Consider the following 15,776-nt stretch of genomic DNA (forward strand, 5'->3'; position numbering starts at 1 on the left):
GTGAAGGTTTGACTTCATTTGTGCCGCAGGTTCCTGCAGCCAAAACAGTCCCACAGCATGTCCTTTGTGTTTGCGATACTGCTTGGCTCAAACACATGTAGCCTATGCTCTTCAGTGCTTTGCAAAGCGTGCCTTATGTGCTGCTACAAGTTCGGATTTTGAAGGTCTTTCCTCGGCAGGTGGTGCATATGCTGGTAGGGCCTTGACAGGAGCTTGTGCCAGGGCCTCCCGGAAACTTGGGTACAATATGTGCAGAGATTGAAAACTTGGTTTGTGAGTCCCTGCACGTAGCCTGAAATTAGACAATATGAACAATTGTTTTATAAAATAATATTAGTGTGCATGTAATTTTTCTCATATTTCAACTCTTAGTGCTCCTAAGTGCATGCCTTGCTCTATCTGAAATGACGAGTGCATGATCCAAGTGTTGGAATTTTTGCAATAAACAGTGGTTCTCGAATGGTAACTTCTGAGTATGGTTGTCTTTAGCCTAGCCTGAGGGGGGGGGGGGGAGGATGCAAAATGTTTGACTGGTTATTTGACAAAAATATAGATATGGCTGTCAGGGGTATAGCAAGGAAGTAGCACGCCATGCAACCCCCCTGGACTTCATTACACCACAGTGTACCTCTCATCGAGCGAAGTAAGACAAGACTTGCATGTCAGTTCCTCCCAAGTCGGTCAAGAGCCTGACCCCCTTCCCCTTTCCCGTTTGAAAAAAGTGCCTGGCTGCGGCACTGATGGCTGTCAAAAGATGGCTTTTGAGGTTGTAACATTTCTTGCACATGTGAAGAAGTCATTCGCTGTTACCAGTCTACAGTACCGTAATAACCAAAAAATTCTAATAATGAGTTTGAACTGCACTTACAGAAGGTTGCAGCAGTTTTTAGTTCATAGGCTGAGATGCCAGGCTTTGCCTTGGAGGTCTTAGTGTGCCACTGGCTTTCACCATGAGCTGTGTGCGACTGCTCTCTCTCACTATTCTCATTAAAATGAAGAGCAGCTATCAATGTCCTAGAAGGAAAGAAGTGTGTTAACCTTCAGAAAGCAACTGCATCAAATTGAATAGTAGAAAATAGTGATGATTCAAAAATACACTAATTTCCCTACCGAGCTTTCATGCCTTCGTATGTGAATGCAGTCAATTTGGGTGCAAAGCCGTTGAGCACACTATGAAATGATTCAAGGCTGTACGTCTGTGCCGATGGTGACAGCTGACGTATGTCTCTGAGCAGTAGAGGTGCTGTCACGATTTCCTTGAGTGCCTTGTATGCTGGAGAACCTGGTGGCAAGGGAGAGAGTATTTGCTGTACAAATAATGGGCTTTTCTCAGACCTAGTACATGAAAGTCAAACTACTCGCATTATTAAACCACTTATGTTTGAGCAACAGTTTAACAGCACTTTGCAGAGGCATGGTAATTATTTTGAAAGAAAGCACAAATAAAAAGGTCAATAGCTACCCAGTTTTATTATCCTCAGGTTAAACTGTCTACAGGTACACATTCCTGAATTACTGGTATTTTGGGCCGTCTACGTTGTGTGTGATTTCTTTCTTGAAATTGCTTCCATCGCCAAGTGTAATAAAATGCGCATAAGGTTCCACTTGACTTATTCCTTGCGGGGGAAAATGTGATTAAAAAAACTCTGTGCTTAATGTTAAGAAATTGCAATATTGCTCGAAAAGGTTTTGAACAGCCAAAATTTGCATGTTTTCTTCCGAACAAAGAATTAACTTTTTTTCCAAACTGCATTTACAAGCATTGTTCTGGGTCAGGAAAACCTGGGCCTAAGTAAATTTTATCAAAATCAAAAATGTGATCAAGGCTACCTGTTTGTTCTTATTTGGACTGAACCAAGTGTTTTCCAATTGCTTGTAGCACAGATGGAAATGTATCCACACATGGGTTGATGAAAATGCTGCGGATGGTTGAATGATCGCTTGCCTGCTGTTTGATTGCTTGCACAGAAAGAAAACTGGCTGTGCCCAGTTATTATTCTCCATTGAGTTCGCTGCTATGAAAATTAAAGTTTATCACGTAAATGCATCGCAATGGAAGGCTGACTTGCATGCTTATGAATTTAAATGTTTTTTTATAGATTGTGCCTGTGGTGGTGTTAATGTCTTGTTGCTGGAGATGGTGTTAGCCTAAAGGTTGTTGTCAGGAACTGGCTGTCCAGCATTGGTTGTTAAGATTGTTTTACCTTAGTCGATAGGTTTGCATCATGTGCGGTCATAACTATGGGCACTCTTTGTGTAGTTGAGAAGGATAAAGCTCACACACGGTCTCATCACACAGTTTCAGATTTCTGACACAGTTGTTGTAGTTCATGACAGAATACATCTTCCTTCTCCTCTTCTTCATATTTAAATAAATAGTACTAATTGATCCCCAGTCTCTCAGCGTAATGTTGCTGTAATGGCTGGTAGTCGATGCATGCTTGTTCCAAATTCAGAAAGCGTTCAATGCTAGCATGCCTGTGGCATCTCCCGGTGTGTGGCGTACAGATTGTTTGATGTAAAAGGTATATATTACCATGACGTGCAAGAAGCTGTTCAGCATTTGTCAGTTGATTTTGCTTACCTGCACTGAGCCATGAGATACGGCGAGGAGGTCCGTGAAGGCACCTGGGGAAAAGGTCATTGTGACCTTCGTGGATGTTGACTGTGTGGTTGAAAATACTACCCCATGCAGCCACCACCAGGTCTGCATTGCCACCACATGCACGGGCACACCAGTAGAGGTGGTTGACAATTGCCTGGATCCATTCTTTGAGGGAACTGCAACCACCTTTCCTGGATGTCGCAGTAATCTTTTTGCGGATACCTGTATGTGAATCACAACAACCATTGCACTTTGTAGAGGCAGAAAATCCTCAAGTAACGCAATGGACGGGGCTAGTCTGTGAACGTTCATGATTCTGTTGCACTGTGGCTTTACACTGAAAAAATGCAAGGCACAAACGCATAGGATGAAATGCAGTAATTTCGTGAGTACTGACAGACACTGTTGGTGTTTTTTTCTGTTACAATGGTTTTATAATTATGTTGTACTGAGCTTTTACACTGAAATAATCCAAGGCACAAGAAAAACATGGTGTTTCATCCTTCATGTTTCTTATGTTCTGTCAATGTTAAAACGGTGCAACACAATTATAAACAAAGCCTCTGGTAAGAACACCACGTGAGTCCGTCAGTATTAATGGGCTGTCTACACTTATTAAGGTGTCATATACTTCTACCATGTAGAACTTTCAGTGATTTGTTCTGCAGTATCAGTACAGTTTCCCATGTCATGCATATTTGTTTATAAAACCCAGTGAAGATCAAAATCAGCCTCATGCCTCAGGCATTAAAAATCACTGCAGCCCTCTGAAATAAATGAAAACATTATTTCATAAGGATGCCATACAAACACGTTTCATACCTTTTGCCACATGCCACACATCAAAGTAGTGCGTGATGCCTCCTTGGTGCAGCCTCATATATTTTTTAATGCCCGGGTGGCGGTCTGTTGTCAAGCTTGCGATGCTGACATTTTGTTCACTTAAAAATGAAAGCCCTCTGATTAGCCCTTCTTTTTCCATTTGAGTGCTTGAAGTAATTTCGTCGTTCTGTAAAAAATATGGAAATTCATTTGCATGGGAAGCTCCTGCTTTGATTAAAGGAGCTGTACTTATGCTGTGCCTAGATACAGCAAATGTTTTACAGTAAAAAGCAAGCAATATGACGCAGTACCATAGCCAGTGGCCCTGTGCTATTTTCTAACTTGAATGCCTCATGTAAATGTACGTTCATGATGCAGGTATTCTGGTGTTATTAACTCTTCAGGGTGCGACGGGGACAGTTGAAGTACTAGAAAAAATTTAATTGATGCTGAATAGTTCCAGAGCTCAGTTTTCTTCTGAAGGGACACAGGGCATTGTAGTCTCATGCTTACTGCAGATTAGAGGGACATGTAAAGCTGCATTAGCGCAAGCTCTTGGGCCAGTTGGTGCATGATGAACTTGAAAACGGGGGTACCAGCAAATACACAAGGATGCATACACAAGGAAAAGGCGTTAGACACGGATGGACGATGGACATGTACAATGTACATGTACAATTTACATGTCTTGAGAGGAGATGACGATGCGCATGCGTCAAAAGTGCTGTGCGGCAATGTTATTTTCAATAAAGCACAGTTGAAAGCCCAGTGTCCGTCCATGTCTGACGCCTTTTCCTTGTGTACGTGCCCTTGTGTATTCGCTGGTACCCCCGTTCTCAAGTTCAACATGTAGAGCTACCGACATAAATAGCTAGTACAACCAAAAGGTGGTCATTGCGTCATGGACGCTACATGATGCTGAGAACAACAGGATGGGAGAAATGGACATATAAATGTGCACTGCAAACTAATTATATTTTGTTGTATTGAAGTGGTGTTTTCTGTGCATGGCCCTAGTTCTTTCCCACGGATGTGGAGCCTTCGAGAGCTGTGTGTAGCTTCCAATAATTTATGAGCCTACATGACAGTTCTCCTATTTCATACACATTTCCTACACAATTACTCTCACGTTTTTCTTCAGCGCATAAACAGTAATTCAAGCACAGTTTAGTCTCATGCTTGAAACTCCTTTAGACGAGGCCAATTCATAAACTGAGTTCTAACACTCTTCTTACTTACCTCCCTTACTTGCACCTGCTCTGTGTGCACAATTTTCTTCGCGTCCGGGCACAGGAATGTGTACGTCATAAATTTGGCACTGTGGCCAGGTGAATCACATCTGCCATCGCCACAAAGCTGTATGCTGCCTTCAAGTGATGCCATGACCTCTCGTTGATGTTCATCCCAGACCTGTGAGACAGTGAAACTTCAAAATCAGAATAGACTCGGCAGATGTCTGTTTTTCACAGTAGTGAATAAGCATATTCAGTGCTGTATTTAATTTACAAGCAATCGCAACACTTGTTTGTGCATAGATTTGTATCCAGAAACTGAACATGTGCTGCTGAATGCTCCAGGAAGCAGACTTTGCCAATTCTATTGTTGCATGGCTACTTGTTAAAATATCAAATGACATGCATTATATGTGACTGCAGTCTATTTTCAAATCAGCTGTGTTGTCTTCTATTCAGCATTCTCCATTGCCCTCAATTTAAACTGCGCAACGTTTGCACACTAACAAAAACACCACTTTGTTTCTTGGTTGCTGCCTTTCACGGCGAGATTTCCTTGACTTTATTACAAAAAAAAATCTCAGTGGAATGTCTCATGGGATATATTTTGCAAGGGGCTATGAAAAGGTTAAATTAAAGGAGGATTTGCTGATGCGTATGCTTATGCGTTATTGGAAATAGCAAGGAAAAATAGAGAATAAGGAAGAAAATCTATTTAGGAAAGTGTAGAAACTATGTTTATGTGCAAATCGCATTGCAAAAGTTCATTTCCTTTGAACATATTTTATGGTGAGCTCTATTTTAATGCTACTAAAAGCAGCTGTACACACTCACCATGTTGACAGCAGGGAGCAAGTACGCCTTCTGGTAGTTGAAGAAGCACTGTTCACTTATAACCTTGACGCCCATGAGACGCATCATTCAAAGGCTGGAGGCAACACTTGATCCAGAAAACAGCAACGCAGTGGCCAAGTCAATGTTCCCTTTTGACTTGCCACCAACAAGAGGTTGACTTGACCATGTATACGTGTGCATGTCGGGGCATTCGACCATTGCTATTATGCGTGTCCCAGAGCGTCGTAGTTTTACGGTGCAGGCAGTGGACAGGCATGTGCGGCACAGCTTCAAAAGCACCATCAGACATGTGGGGAAGATGAGGTAATAGCCTGGCAGCTCAACGTCTCCCATGTCCCCATCATCCCTGTAAAAGAAAATGCAGAATGTGGGTTCTGGCTAGTGCTCAAAATTGCATATACAGGCTGCGCAGTCATTCAATCTGGTAGCACGATTACTCTGCTTCTGTTGACAAAACTGCAAATCCAAGTCAACAGCTTACCATTCCAGCATGCACCAATGCCATATAACCAATTGCTTCTGTTGACTTTTTTGAGTACCTTCTGAGCCTTCCAATGAAAGCGTAAGGGCTCTGTTAAAGTTTATGTATGTGTGAAGTGGGTAAACTGCAAGCAAACTTATTCTGAAAATTTCCATCATCCATTCCATCTGTAGGGGCACCAAAAATAAGGTAATTTAATCAAAGTTGCCTTACTCATCATCCTCATCCAGTGTGGAGTCTAAGGTCTGAGTCAATTCATCTGGTTGATATAAGGAGCCAGTAGTGTCGACATTGGTTGGAACAGGTGACAAGATAGGTGAGGCGGCAAAGCTGGGTTCATCAAGGATACGTCGTCGCTTCACTGGTGTTGATGTCAGCGGCACATCCTAAATGTCAACCTGCATGCCCTCATCTTTCTTTTCTTTTATGGTCAAGTTCACTTGAACACCTGCGTATAGCAAAAGTCTGACATCAATATAATGTGAATCATAAAAGAATAAAACGTAAAAAGAAAAACTGATGAACACCACAAGTTTCATTGTTCAAGCACTATGAAATTCATACTATAAGCAAAAATTATGGACATCTATGCGTAGGGGGAATTAATGTTATGCTGTTATGCAAATAATTTTCAGGCAACTAGTAATCCGATGCCATTTGGGGTTCTTTAAAGTGTTACAACACAACACTTGTGTGCAATCTTTGAAGCGTTTAGAATGAGGGACAGGGCAAAGAAAGGGGAGACAAGACACACTCTCTCTTCTTTATCTTGCCCCATGTTCCAACTGCTTTCTCAAAGGTGAACTAGTACCACCTTTCCCTCTTTGCTACTATAATCTTGCCTGTTTGATCGGTGGACAGAGCTTCATTGAAGACACTTGAAACGTGAGACGGGAGCCTACCTATGTACCTCGAATGTGCCTGAAATTAGCCAGTGTGTGGTTTGCACTGGATCTGCTATAATCTGCAGTCACTGTTGTTCACTGCATATATATGTAAGTGGGTTTGACAACATAATGCTTCTATTTTGTCATGCTGAAAGAAAAAGAATGTGTCAAGTTTTATGAATGAAAATGCTTTGTTACATTAGGGGACACAATTTTTCATGTCGTATAGTTTAAACATATAGTCATGACGAGTGCACTTTACTCACCAACACTTATGCCCCGCACATGAGCTTGCACACTTTTGTCATGTCCAATGCTGTGGCCAGTCGTACCACATGCAGGGCATTGGAAAGAATCCTTTTGCGTCTGTAAGCCGGCGGCACCAGTAGCAGCAGCCAGCACCTAGAACAGTCCCAAACCTTGTAGGATACCACATATAGCACTTTAAATTTCACAGCCGTCATAAAAGTTCCATTTCAATGCAAACACTAAACATTTTTCGCTTACAAGAACCTCTGATTGCGTTTGCATGAGGGAGCTCACTCCATCATCCTCAGCAATCTCTATGTAAGAAAGGTCGACTTGAAAACCAAATAATCTTTGCTGTCATGACTGTTGCCAGCTGCGCCAAATTTGAGCGAGACTGCCACATGCCCAGATTAACCGGTCGAGCTCAGGCCAGATTGCTTTGTACAGTGCAGTGCCGCTATTATGTCGTATATATTGCTAGTACCTCTCCATGCCTTCCTACGGGCCCAGTGGCTGCATCGTGCTGCAACCTATCGGTCTCGGCAACGTCACTCTGGAAAACAGAACAAATTCCTTCTGTTGTAAACATGGAATGTTGTAATACCTTCGCATTCTTAGACATCAAGGACTCGTCCGGACATTCGTGCACTTGTATAATGCACACACTGAATTTCTGAACGTACTTCATTCCTGCAGTAAGTATAAAGTGCAGCTTTTCAGGATGAGCACAAGGTACCTCAGTTGGAATTTCCACAGGTGCACCAGCTGCATCGCTTTCGATCGCGGACTCGGCAATAGCAACCTGAAAAATAACAAGCGCAGAAAGTTGCGCGCATACTTGGTATAGTTTTTTCGTGGCTTTTTTTTTTTTAATGACATTCAACACTCACCGAGCCTCCAGCTTGCTGTTGCAGGGGCACCAGTAGGGGATTTGATGAAGGCGACACTGAGGGAACAGCTGCCCGAGAAAGGACTGGTCTCTGAGGCACGCCAAGAGACTTTCCGAGGGCAGGATTATAAACATAATCCCAGGGCGAGAAATGCAGAGAGCACACCATTTGTTTCTCTGGCTCTTCCTTTTGCCGTTTTATCATCGGCAGAGAACTGAGCCATTGCGAACACCGGGGCTCATAGCGCGGCACCAAATGAAAGGAGACGGTCGGGTCAACACTGCCGCTGCCCCTGACCAAGCGCCTTGGGCCGTTTATACAGCCCTCAACACTACACACACGAGGCATTTTCTGGCTGTTTCCCGCGAAGTCAACGTTTCTCGAGCCACGCAACACGCAACCAAGCACTGCAACACTAGCGGAACAGGCGCACGCGACAATGCACGGAGCAAAAACGAAACTATCACGACCGCCGGTAGCGCCATCCAGTTTTTTTTTTATTTATTTAATTTTGCCTTAAACTTATACTTCCTCGCTTGAGACGGTTTAAAAAGTTAACAAATGCTGTTTATGTAGCTTTAAGGTGTATTTCATTTTGTGTTTTATTAACAGCGATAAGTCTCTCTCGGGCAATCGCGACCGGGCTGCGTTTGTGATCTGTGACGTCAGTACGTGTAGTGCGGGAAATACGAAGGGGCGTCAGCACCTATCCTTCAGTTTTTCGATTTTTTTCTCGCTTATTAAACCTCTGTTGGCAGTAAGAATGGTATGACTGTGATCGTGAAAGGATAATCTACCATTTAAGCTCAACTTCCGGTTTCTCTTTAGTGTCCCTTTAATGCTGCATCCACTTGGCTTCGTCGTTTTTGCACCAAAATGCACTGTGCATCACCGGAAACCTTCTAAACCTCTACGCATGAGTCAAGCATGCGCCATCCATACCAGGGCAGTGGCCGCAGTGCTGCCATCGCTGGTGATGATTTGAAAGGGAATAAACAAAGTGAATATTAAAGTGAAACTTTCTTTGCTTTTCCTCCTATGCTTTGTGGGTGCTGGCTGCTGCTGTCTTGCACACTGAGTCAGGGCTTGAACTGTTCTCATTTTCTATGTAGTGTCATTGATAAGCAGTGATGAGACGGCAGCAGAACGGGACCTTGCCATCTATGGGTGCAAACAAGTACTTTGAGGAACAATTAAAGAAGACAGTTGGGCTAGTTGGTGCTTATTAGGCTTGAGAAATTGTTAACTAGCGCGAAAAAGACATCGGATGACAGTGAGAAGCACACGAGACAGAAAGCTAGAAACACCTCGTGCAGGAACAAGTTCGGTTCGGTGCAGAGCGCATGCAATAGACTCTGGTTTCTGTTGGACATTTCTGTTGTATTGGAGCACCCATGAGTGATGCGTTTCCTGGTGAAAACACGTCCAATTTAGTGGTGTGGTGTATATTTGCAAATGGTTGCCAAGCGAGAACAGCGTTCCTTGCAAACACCAAAGAAAGCTTTGGTAAACCGATTCCAACACTACGTGGGATCCGCATAATTTTGCACTCCTAATTTTCCCACTCATATTAAGTCATTTAAAAATATTCCTTGGAGATTACATTGCTTGAAAGACATTATGCTCAATAAATGTGTTTCTCAGGTCTTATAAAATTGTTTCAAGGCTAAAGGGCAGCTCTGGCAATTTTTTGAAGTGCGCAGATCTCAACAAAAATTGTGGCATTTAGTCTGTTGGGTGGTTTGATCATGTGGGCTAGACATTGAAACAGTAATAAATTGATTTTCTACGAGAAATTTTTTTTATAATTTGGCATATGCACTACTGGTCTGTGTTCTTGAACTGGCTCTTGCTGCCATGAACAACATTGTTAAACTGATCTGATGGTGTAATGGTTTCAGCAGCAACGTAGCTTACTTAAACAAATCTTTTTATTTATTTATTTGTTTTTTGTCAAGAGCCATGTGGCACAAGAATCTTAAGAATTTATTGTAGTTCACTATCCAAGATGTAACCAGTGCCCTTGTTCTAACATGAATGCTGATGTTACAAGAGGCAGCTGCATGGGCAGGCCAGTCCACCTCATTTCTGTGTTTTTTGCGTATTTAAGATTTTTCTGTATTTATATGACTGAATTGTGTTGCACATGATAGTAGACATGGAGGACTCCTTGACATGCTAAAGATAATGCCAGAGGTGCCACTAAATTCCAGTGCTAACTTGGCCATGGGGGCCACTACTGTGGGGGCTGTTGCCACGGCTCTTCTCATGCTGTCAGCACAGTTCTCGTACCTTCAGCATCCCTTCTAATACTGAAATGAAATTTATTGTTGATGTCTCAGCAGCTATTAAGCTTGCACTTTGAAATTACCATACTTCCAACGTTTTGGGGGTTGAATGCTTCAATTGTTATTTCCTCAAAGAACGGAATTCATAAAATACCACATGGTGATGCGTTCCTAGGCTTTCATAGATGGGCTGTTCTCCTTGGTATCATTTGTCTGTCACCCACATTGTTGACACTGGTTGATTGAGCTGTGCACTTTGAAAAAGGGTGTCAAGTGCTTGATATGCATGGCATAGCCAGTATACATGCACACACACACAATATACAAATAGGAGAAGACGAAGAAAGCAAAAAGCAAAAAGAGCAGTCAATTGATCTCATATTGTGATCAAATTTTGCCTACCCAGTACACCAAATGCCTTCAAAACTGTTGCAATGCCTTACAATGCCTCCAGCATTCCAGGTTGTGCTTAGTTGTTGCCAGTGTTTCAGTTATTGAGTCATACAGTAGCTTCATTTACTGCGTTTGATAATGCTTGTGTTCACACATCTTGTTGGTTGCAGCCCTTCACAAAAACTGAGTGCAATTACCAGTGAAACAGATCTGAAGGAGGATGGACTACTTAAGCATTCAATTACAATGTGTGCTGCAGTTTTCTCCGATGCATGTCAGAGGAGGCACTGCACAAGTTCTTAAAAGTAGCCGGCTATCGAACGTCGAGTGTGGAGTGCTCCAGATTGCACCTCTACTAACTGGTGGCTATAATAATGCTTAAGAAATTTTTGTTACAGATGGCTTGCTGCTTTGTGATGTGCAGGGGGACTAAAAATGAATGCAAATGCCTAAGGATGTTGCCCGAGAATATATTGCCATGCTCTGTACTTGCAGAATTCGAGAGCTGGCCATGTGTGCAGTTCTAAAACTAGGGCCTAGCTTGTTGCAAACTGCAGTTCTACTAGAGAATGTGGCTATGTTCTCAGGCTCCATGCTTGAGTGTTCACAATTTTTTTAGTCTTCCTGTACAGTGTTGGGGACGAATTCTGCTTTTGATCTGCCCTCCATTCTTTTCTTTTCACTTGTACTTGTGTGTCTATATGTGCCACTGACAGTTCATTTTGGGTGTCAGCTTAGATGTGCTCTTCACAAACTTGTGGTTAGACAATATCAGTGCTGTAGGGTTCGCATATGTAGTGTCTACCTCATGGGTTGGCTGGAAAATATGGTGTTTCCACACTTGTCTAGCAAGATTGTTGCTAGTCACTGCTAGACAAATCCAAGAGTCACTTTTCGTGTAGGGCCTTTGCCACCATGTAGTGGGCTACAAATACGAACCATTCCAAGTCCCCATGAATGCTTTCTGTCAGTGTGAAGGGTGCATATCCAGAGCCGTTTGACCTGCGTTTCTTTGGTACCTGTTGAGGCAGACCTGTGTGCCTGCTCACATGCACATTACCGCATTTTAGTATTTCAGCCCTGCTACTGAAACCATCTCCCAGAGGCCTTTCACTACCGTGTGTTGGTTGAAAAACCACAAGGTTTGTTTGCATAGAAAATCATGCGTTTGAGCATGCATTTTGCATGCATTTTCACTTGGATGTCACACAGGTACTGGTTCGGTGCAAGCTGCTTATAGAAGACGACATGGCGTTGCATTTGATTGTTGGTCTGAGGACAACAGTGACCCCTGCTGACTGAAAACAGTCTAGCTGGCATAAGGAGGGGAGTTGCAAGTTTTAAGTCTGTAGAGTTGCTGGGACATGAGGGCTAATAGCGTACTAAATGCCCTCGATTAACCCTTTGTAGGGCACGCAACATATGCGTCCCAGTTCAATATGTGCGCGAAAACTCTTCTCCGCAGCAAAGGCATGCATTTATCTCATTTGTATGGGACCTGTCTAATATCTAAAGGTTTCAGCACTTCATGCGAGAGTAGTTTCAGGAATGGGTACTAACTGGCGGCAAGTGTGCAAAATGTGGAAAATTGTTTTCATTGTTGGAATGCTTCCTGAATTTGGCACACATTTGCTCGTGAGAAAAAAGTTCTCAAGATGCCTGATAAGTTTCCTGCATTAGGATTTACACCTTGAACTCACAATAAGCCCCAATTTTTGTATCTTGAGGTGATAGCTGGACCGTAAAACTCGCCCTTGTGAATGCACATGCAAAAGCATGCACGTGCAAAAGGCACTAATGCCGTGGGTGTTCAACGTTCTGGTGAAAAGTCGCTCAAACATTTTGTTTATGGCCTCTGCTGTGCCACTATGTCCGTCGTGCTTTGGTCCGTTTTAGGAGGAAAGTGTTACATGTAATTTTTCATCGAGACCCTCGAAGGTCTCATTTTGCTCAGTGGTGGTTGCAATGGAAACAGTCGGCGTGTGAGTAACATATCATTTGACTTTGCAGTTACTGGCCAAAGTGTGGTTGCTGATTGGCGCCTGCTGCCTCTTTCACTTCTTCAACGCCATATCAAGAATTCCGGAGCCATATTAAGAATTGACAGTGCCCCCAACGTGGCCTACGTCACCGAGATGCTGCTACAAAAGGTGCAATCGAGGCACCGGAGGACCATTTGCTCAGTGGTGGTGGCAATGGAAACATTCGGATCGCGACTAACTCCTATCGTCTGAATTTGCAGGTTGGTGTACACTGTATTTACATTTCACTAAAATTGTCGTCTGCCACTGCCACTGCTGCTGTTGCAATAGCTTCCTGTTGGTGATATTTGTAGCTTCTTTTCATTGATTCCTGTTGCCGTGAGTCTGATTTTTGCTCTGCTTGATATGTCCGAGTTCGATGCCTGTTTAGTTTGTTATGAGCCACTCTTGGAAAACGTTACATATCCAACCTGCTCTGAATGCAAATATGGCTATCACTTGGGAGCATGCTCGGGTGTGAGCAAGACTACCTTCAAAAAAGACGATGCCACAAAGAAAACATGGAAGTGCCAGACATGCCTTCTTTTGGTGGCCCGAAGGGCACGTGGCGAAAAGAGCCACACCGGCAAACATAAATGGACCTATGAAAAAATACTTATTGAAATTAATAATAGGCCAGCCCACATACCTGACATACAAAGCAAGGTGGATGCACTAATGGTATTAAAGAATACAGTGGACAAATTGGAGCTGTCTGTTCAGCATTTGTCTGATGTGACCGTTCTGATCTCTGATGTAACTGTTCAGCATTTGTCTGGTGTGACCGTTGGTTAATGGAACTTATTCCTAAGAAATGCAACTTAATGGTATTTTCTCATCGGCGCGATCCATTTCCTTAGTAATACACAATTAATAACATTCCTGTGTGTGCTGCACAGTCTTAGAAGTACCTAGGTGTTGCTATATCTAACGACTTATCCTGGCACACACACGTTAGTAACATCATTTCATCTGCTAACAAATCACTCGGTTTTCTCAAGCGTCATCTAAAACGTGCCCCAAACTTGTTAAACTACTGGCCTACCAGTCAATAGTCCGACCAAAACTGGAATATGCATCCACCATATGGAATCCACACCAAACATATCTCATCAACGCACTCGAAGTCATTCAAAACCGCACCGCAAGGTTCATCCATTCTATTTATTTATATAATGTGATCATATCTTACTTAAAGAAAGAATTTAATTTACTTCCCCTTTGTGCGCGCCGGTACACTAGAACCCTTTCACTTTTGCATAAGTTTTATCACACCTCACTTAATCAACCACCCTGTATCCTTCCCGCAGCCCGAACATCTCATTGTACACGGCGCACTTTTCAAGTGGGCTGCCCCCTCGCATGTGCACTCTTACCTTTTCCGCCTCATTCTTTTGCCATGTCGCTACACATTGGAACAACCTGCCCCACCAAATCGCCGCCATCATTTGCCCTTGTACGTTTATGGAGTGTCACCGCACACTTTTCATAATGAAAGTGACTTATATGCTCGTGCAATTTTAGTTTGTATTATTTAGGTCAATGTATTTGTGCTGATGTATGCAACACTTTAGCTCATGTAGTTTTTTTGTTATTGTTTGCGTGTTCAGTTATGTATTATGCAAATTACGTACTAATGTATTCCCACCCCTTATGTTATACCCCTATCAAGAAGCCTTTAAGGTAATAAAATGAAATGAAATGAAATATGATTTGGTGCTTGCTGAAATGCAAAAGGAATCAACTGAAATAGCCGCTTTTAAAAAGAGGGCAGATTCCGTCGAATCATCTAGCACCAACATGAACGTTCTTGAGTTGTAAAAGCAAGTTAATGTCCTAGAGCAATACAGCAAACGACAAAATATTTAAATTTATCGCTTACCTGTCGCCCAGAACGAAAATTTCCTCGGGAAGCTGAATAAATTAGCAGTTATAAGCACTCCTTTCCTGAATTTACTAGCTCCGAAGTCGAAGGCGTGCACAGACTTCCGCCAAAACCTGGCAAAGTTCCTGTCATGCTCGTCCGTTTCATATCACATGCCACACTTGATCAGTGGATGGTTAAGAAGGTCGAATTAAGAACCGCTAGCTCTGACGTGTATTTCCTTGACAATCTGATGCCACAGAAGAAGAAACTTCTCTGGCTAATGAAGGCTAAGGTTGTGGAGTTATCAGTTCGCGTGGTACAAAACGGCAAGTTTTTTGTGCTGGAGGTGCTTAGTGATCGAGCACTGCACATTGACAGCGAAAGCGACCTTGATAAAATTCGCTGAATGGCTTCTTTTCTTTTATCACTTGCATTATTCCAATTGCTAGTTTTAATATCATGGCTATCTTCCATGAAGCCATATATCACGAGGCTGAATCTTTTTTAACTCTTGTGCAGTGCCCCTCTTATAAGAAGCAGGACAGAATGTCGATTTTCCATTTAAACATATGCAGTCTGAGAAACAAACGAACTGATATACCGTATTTTCTGGTCTATAAGTCGCACCGGTGTATAAGACGCACCTGTTCGTTTGGTAAGCGATTTAAAAAAATTACAGTGACGTTTCACTCTGTGACGAGGGTCACGCACAAGCGTATGGGTGCCATATATTTACACTCCAGGCACATTTCTGCCATCATGGTTGCCGCGATGTTCCGCATAAAGTCCAAGGGCGATAACATCATCCTCGTGCGCCATATGCAGTATGTGTGAGTGAAAGCGTCCGACGGTGAGAGTAATCGCGCACAAGGGAGGAAAGCAGGAAGGCAGCTTGAGAGGGAGGGGAGGGGTGTCTTGTACTCTGGTAGCAACTGCGTAGTTTGCACAGCGATGCGCGCCGTATCTTGACAGCGATCTGCAGATGCGACAAATTCGGGGTTGGCCGACTCGCGGTCAGCCTGCCGCTGCTTGCCTTGCTGCTCCGTCCTTCTCGCACGGCGCTCGGGAACTCGATCATGAGAAGAACGTACCCGCCACCTCGATAGCACGCACAGAACCCGTAGCAATTAAGTCAACCAGCGAGCTTCGCGAGGCCATAACATAGAATCCGATTTTGACGGCAGTT

General features: G+C 43.1%; 2 protein-coding genes across 3 annotated transcripts; both read right to left on the minus strand.

Annotated features, from left to right (window-relative positions):
• Nucleotides 1–653: 653 nt before the first annotated feature.
• On the minus strand, nucleotides 654–7,282 carry LOC119445864 (uncharacterized). The gene is made up of 8 exons (XM_037710172.2): nucleotides 7,149–7,282; nucleotides 6,209–6,443; nucleotides 5,494–5,860; nucleotides 4,667–4,837; nucleotides 3,428–3,614; nucleotides 2,585–2,827; nucleotides 1,111–1,282; nucleotides 654–1,014 (listed from the first exon to the last, which is right to left on the minus strand). The coding sequence occupies exons 3-8, from the start codon at nucleotides 5,578–5,580 to the stop codon at nucleotides 807–809; spliced, it is 1,068 nt and encodes a 355-aa protein (XP_037566100.2). The 5' UTR covers nucleotides 5,581–5,860; nucleotides 6,209–6,443; nucleotides 7,149–7,282; the 3' UTR covers nucleotides 654–806.
• A 208-nt stretch (nucleotides 7,283–7,490) lies between these two features.
• On the minus strand, nucleotides 7,491–8,543 carry LOC125942439 (uncharacterized). Of its 2 annotated transcripts, XM_049660609.1 has the most exons (3): nucleotides 8,022–8,543; nucleotides 7,868–7,933; nucleotides 7,491–7,684 (listed from the first exon to the last, which is right to left on the minus strand). In XM_049660609.1, the coding sequence occupies exons 1-3, from the start codon at nucleotides 8,367–8,369 to the stop codon at nucleotides 7,592–7,594; spliced, it is 507 nt and encodes a 168-aa protein (XP_049516566.1). In that variant the 5' UTR covers nucleotides 8,370–8,543; the 3' UTR covers nucleotides 7,491–7,591. The 2 variants fall into 2 exon arrangements, with proteins under 2 accessions (XP_049516566.1, XP_049516565.1); XM_049660608.1 differs by having other exon boundaries at nucleotides 7,491–7,933.
• Nucleotides 8,544–15,776: the final 7,233 nt, after the last annotated feature.

The sequence above is a fragment of the Dermacentor silvarum genome, chromosome 1 (genome assembly GCF_013339745.2).
Source record: "Dermacentor silvarum isolate Dsil-2018 chromosome 1, BIME_Dsil_1.4, whole genome shotgun sequence".
Taxonomy (NCBI): Eukaryota; Metazoa; Arthropoda; class Arachnida; order Ixodida; family Ixodidae; genus Dermacentor; species Dermacentor silvarum.

Excerpts from the sequence above, each read along its gene's own strand:
- LOC119445864 (XM_037710172.2), bottom strand. The coding sequence starts at position 5,580 with ATGATGCGTCTCATGGGCGTCAAGGTTATAAGTGAACAGTGCTTCTTC. Across the intron at positions 2,828-3,427 it reads TGTGTGGCATGTGGCAAAAG|GTATCCGCAAAAAGATTACT; the intron begins GTATGAAACGTG and ends ATTCACATACAG. Across the intron at positions 1,015-1,110 it reads TACGAAGGCATGAAAGCTCG|GACATTGATAGCTGCTCTTC; the intron begins GTAGGGAAATTA and ends CTTTCCTTCTAG.
- LOC125942439 (XM_049660608.1), bottom strand. The coding sequence starts at position 8,369 with ATGCCTCGTGTGTGTAGTGTTGAGGGCTGTATAAACGGCCCAAGGCGC. Across the intron at positions 7,934-8,021 it reads AACAGCAAGCTGGAGGCTCG|GTTGCTATTGCCGAGTCCGC; the intron begins GTGAGTGTTGAA and ends GTTATTTTTCAG.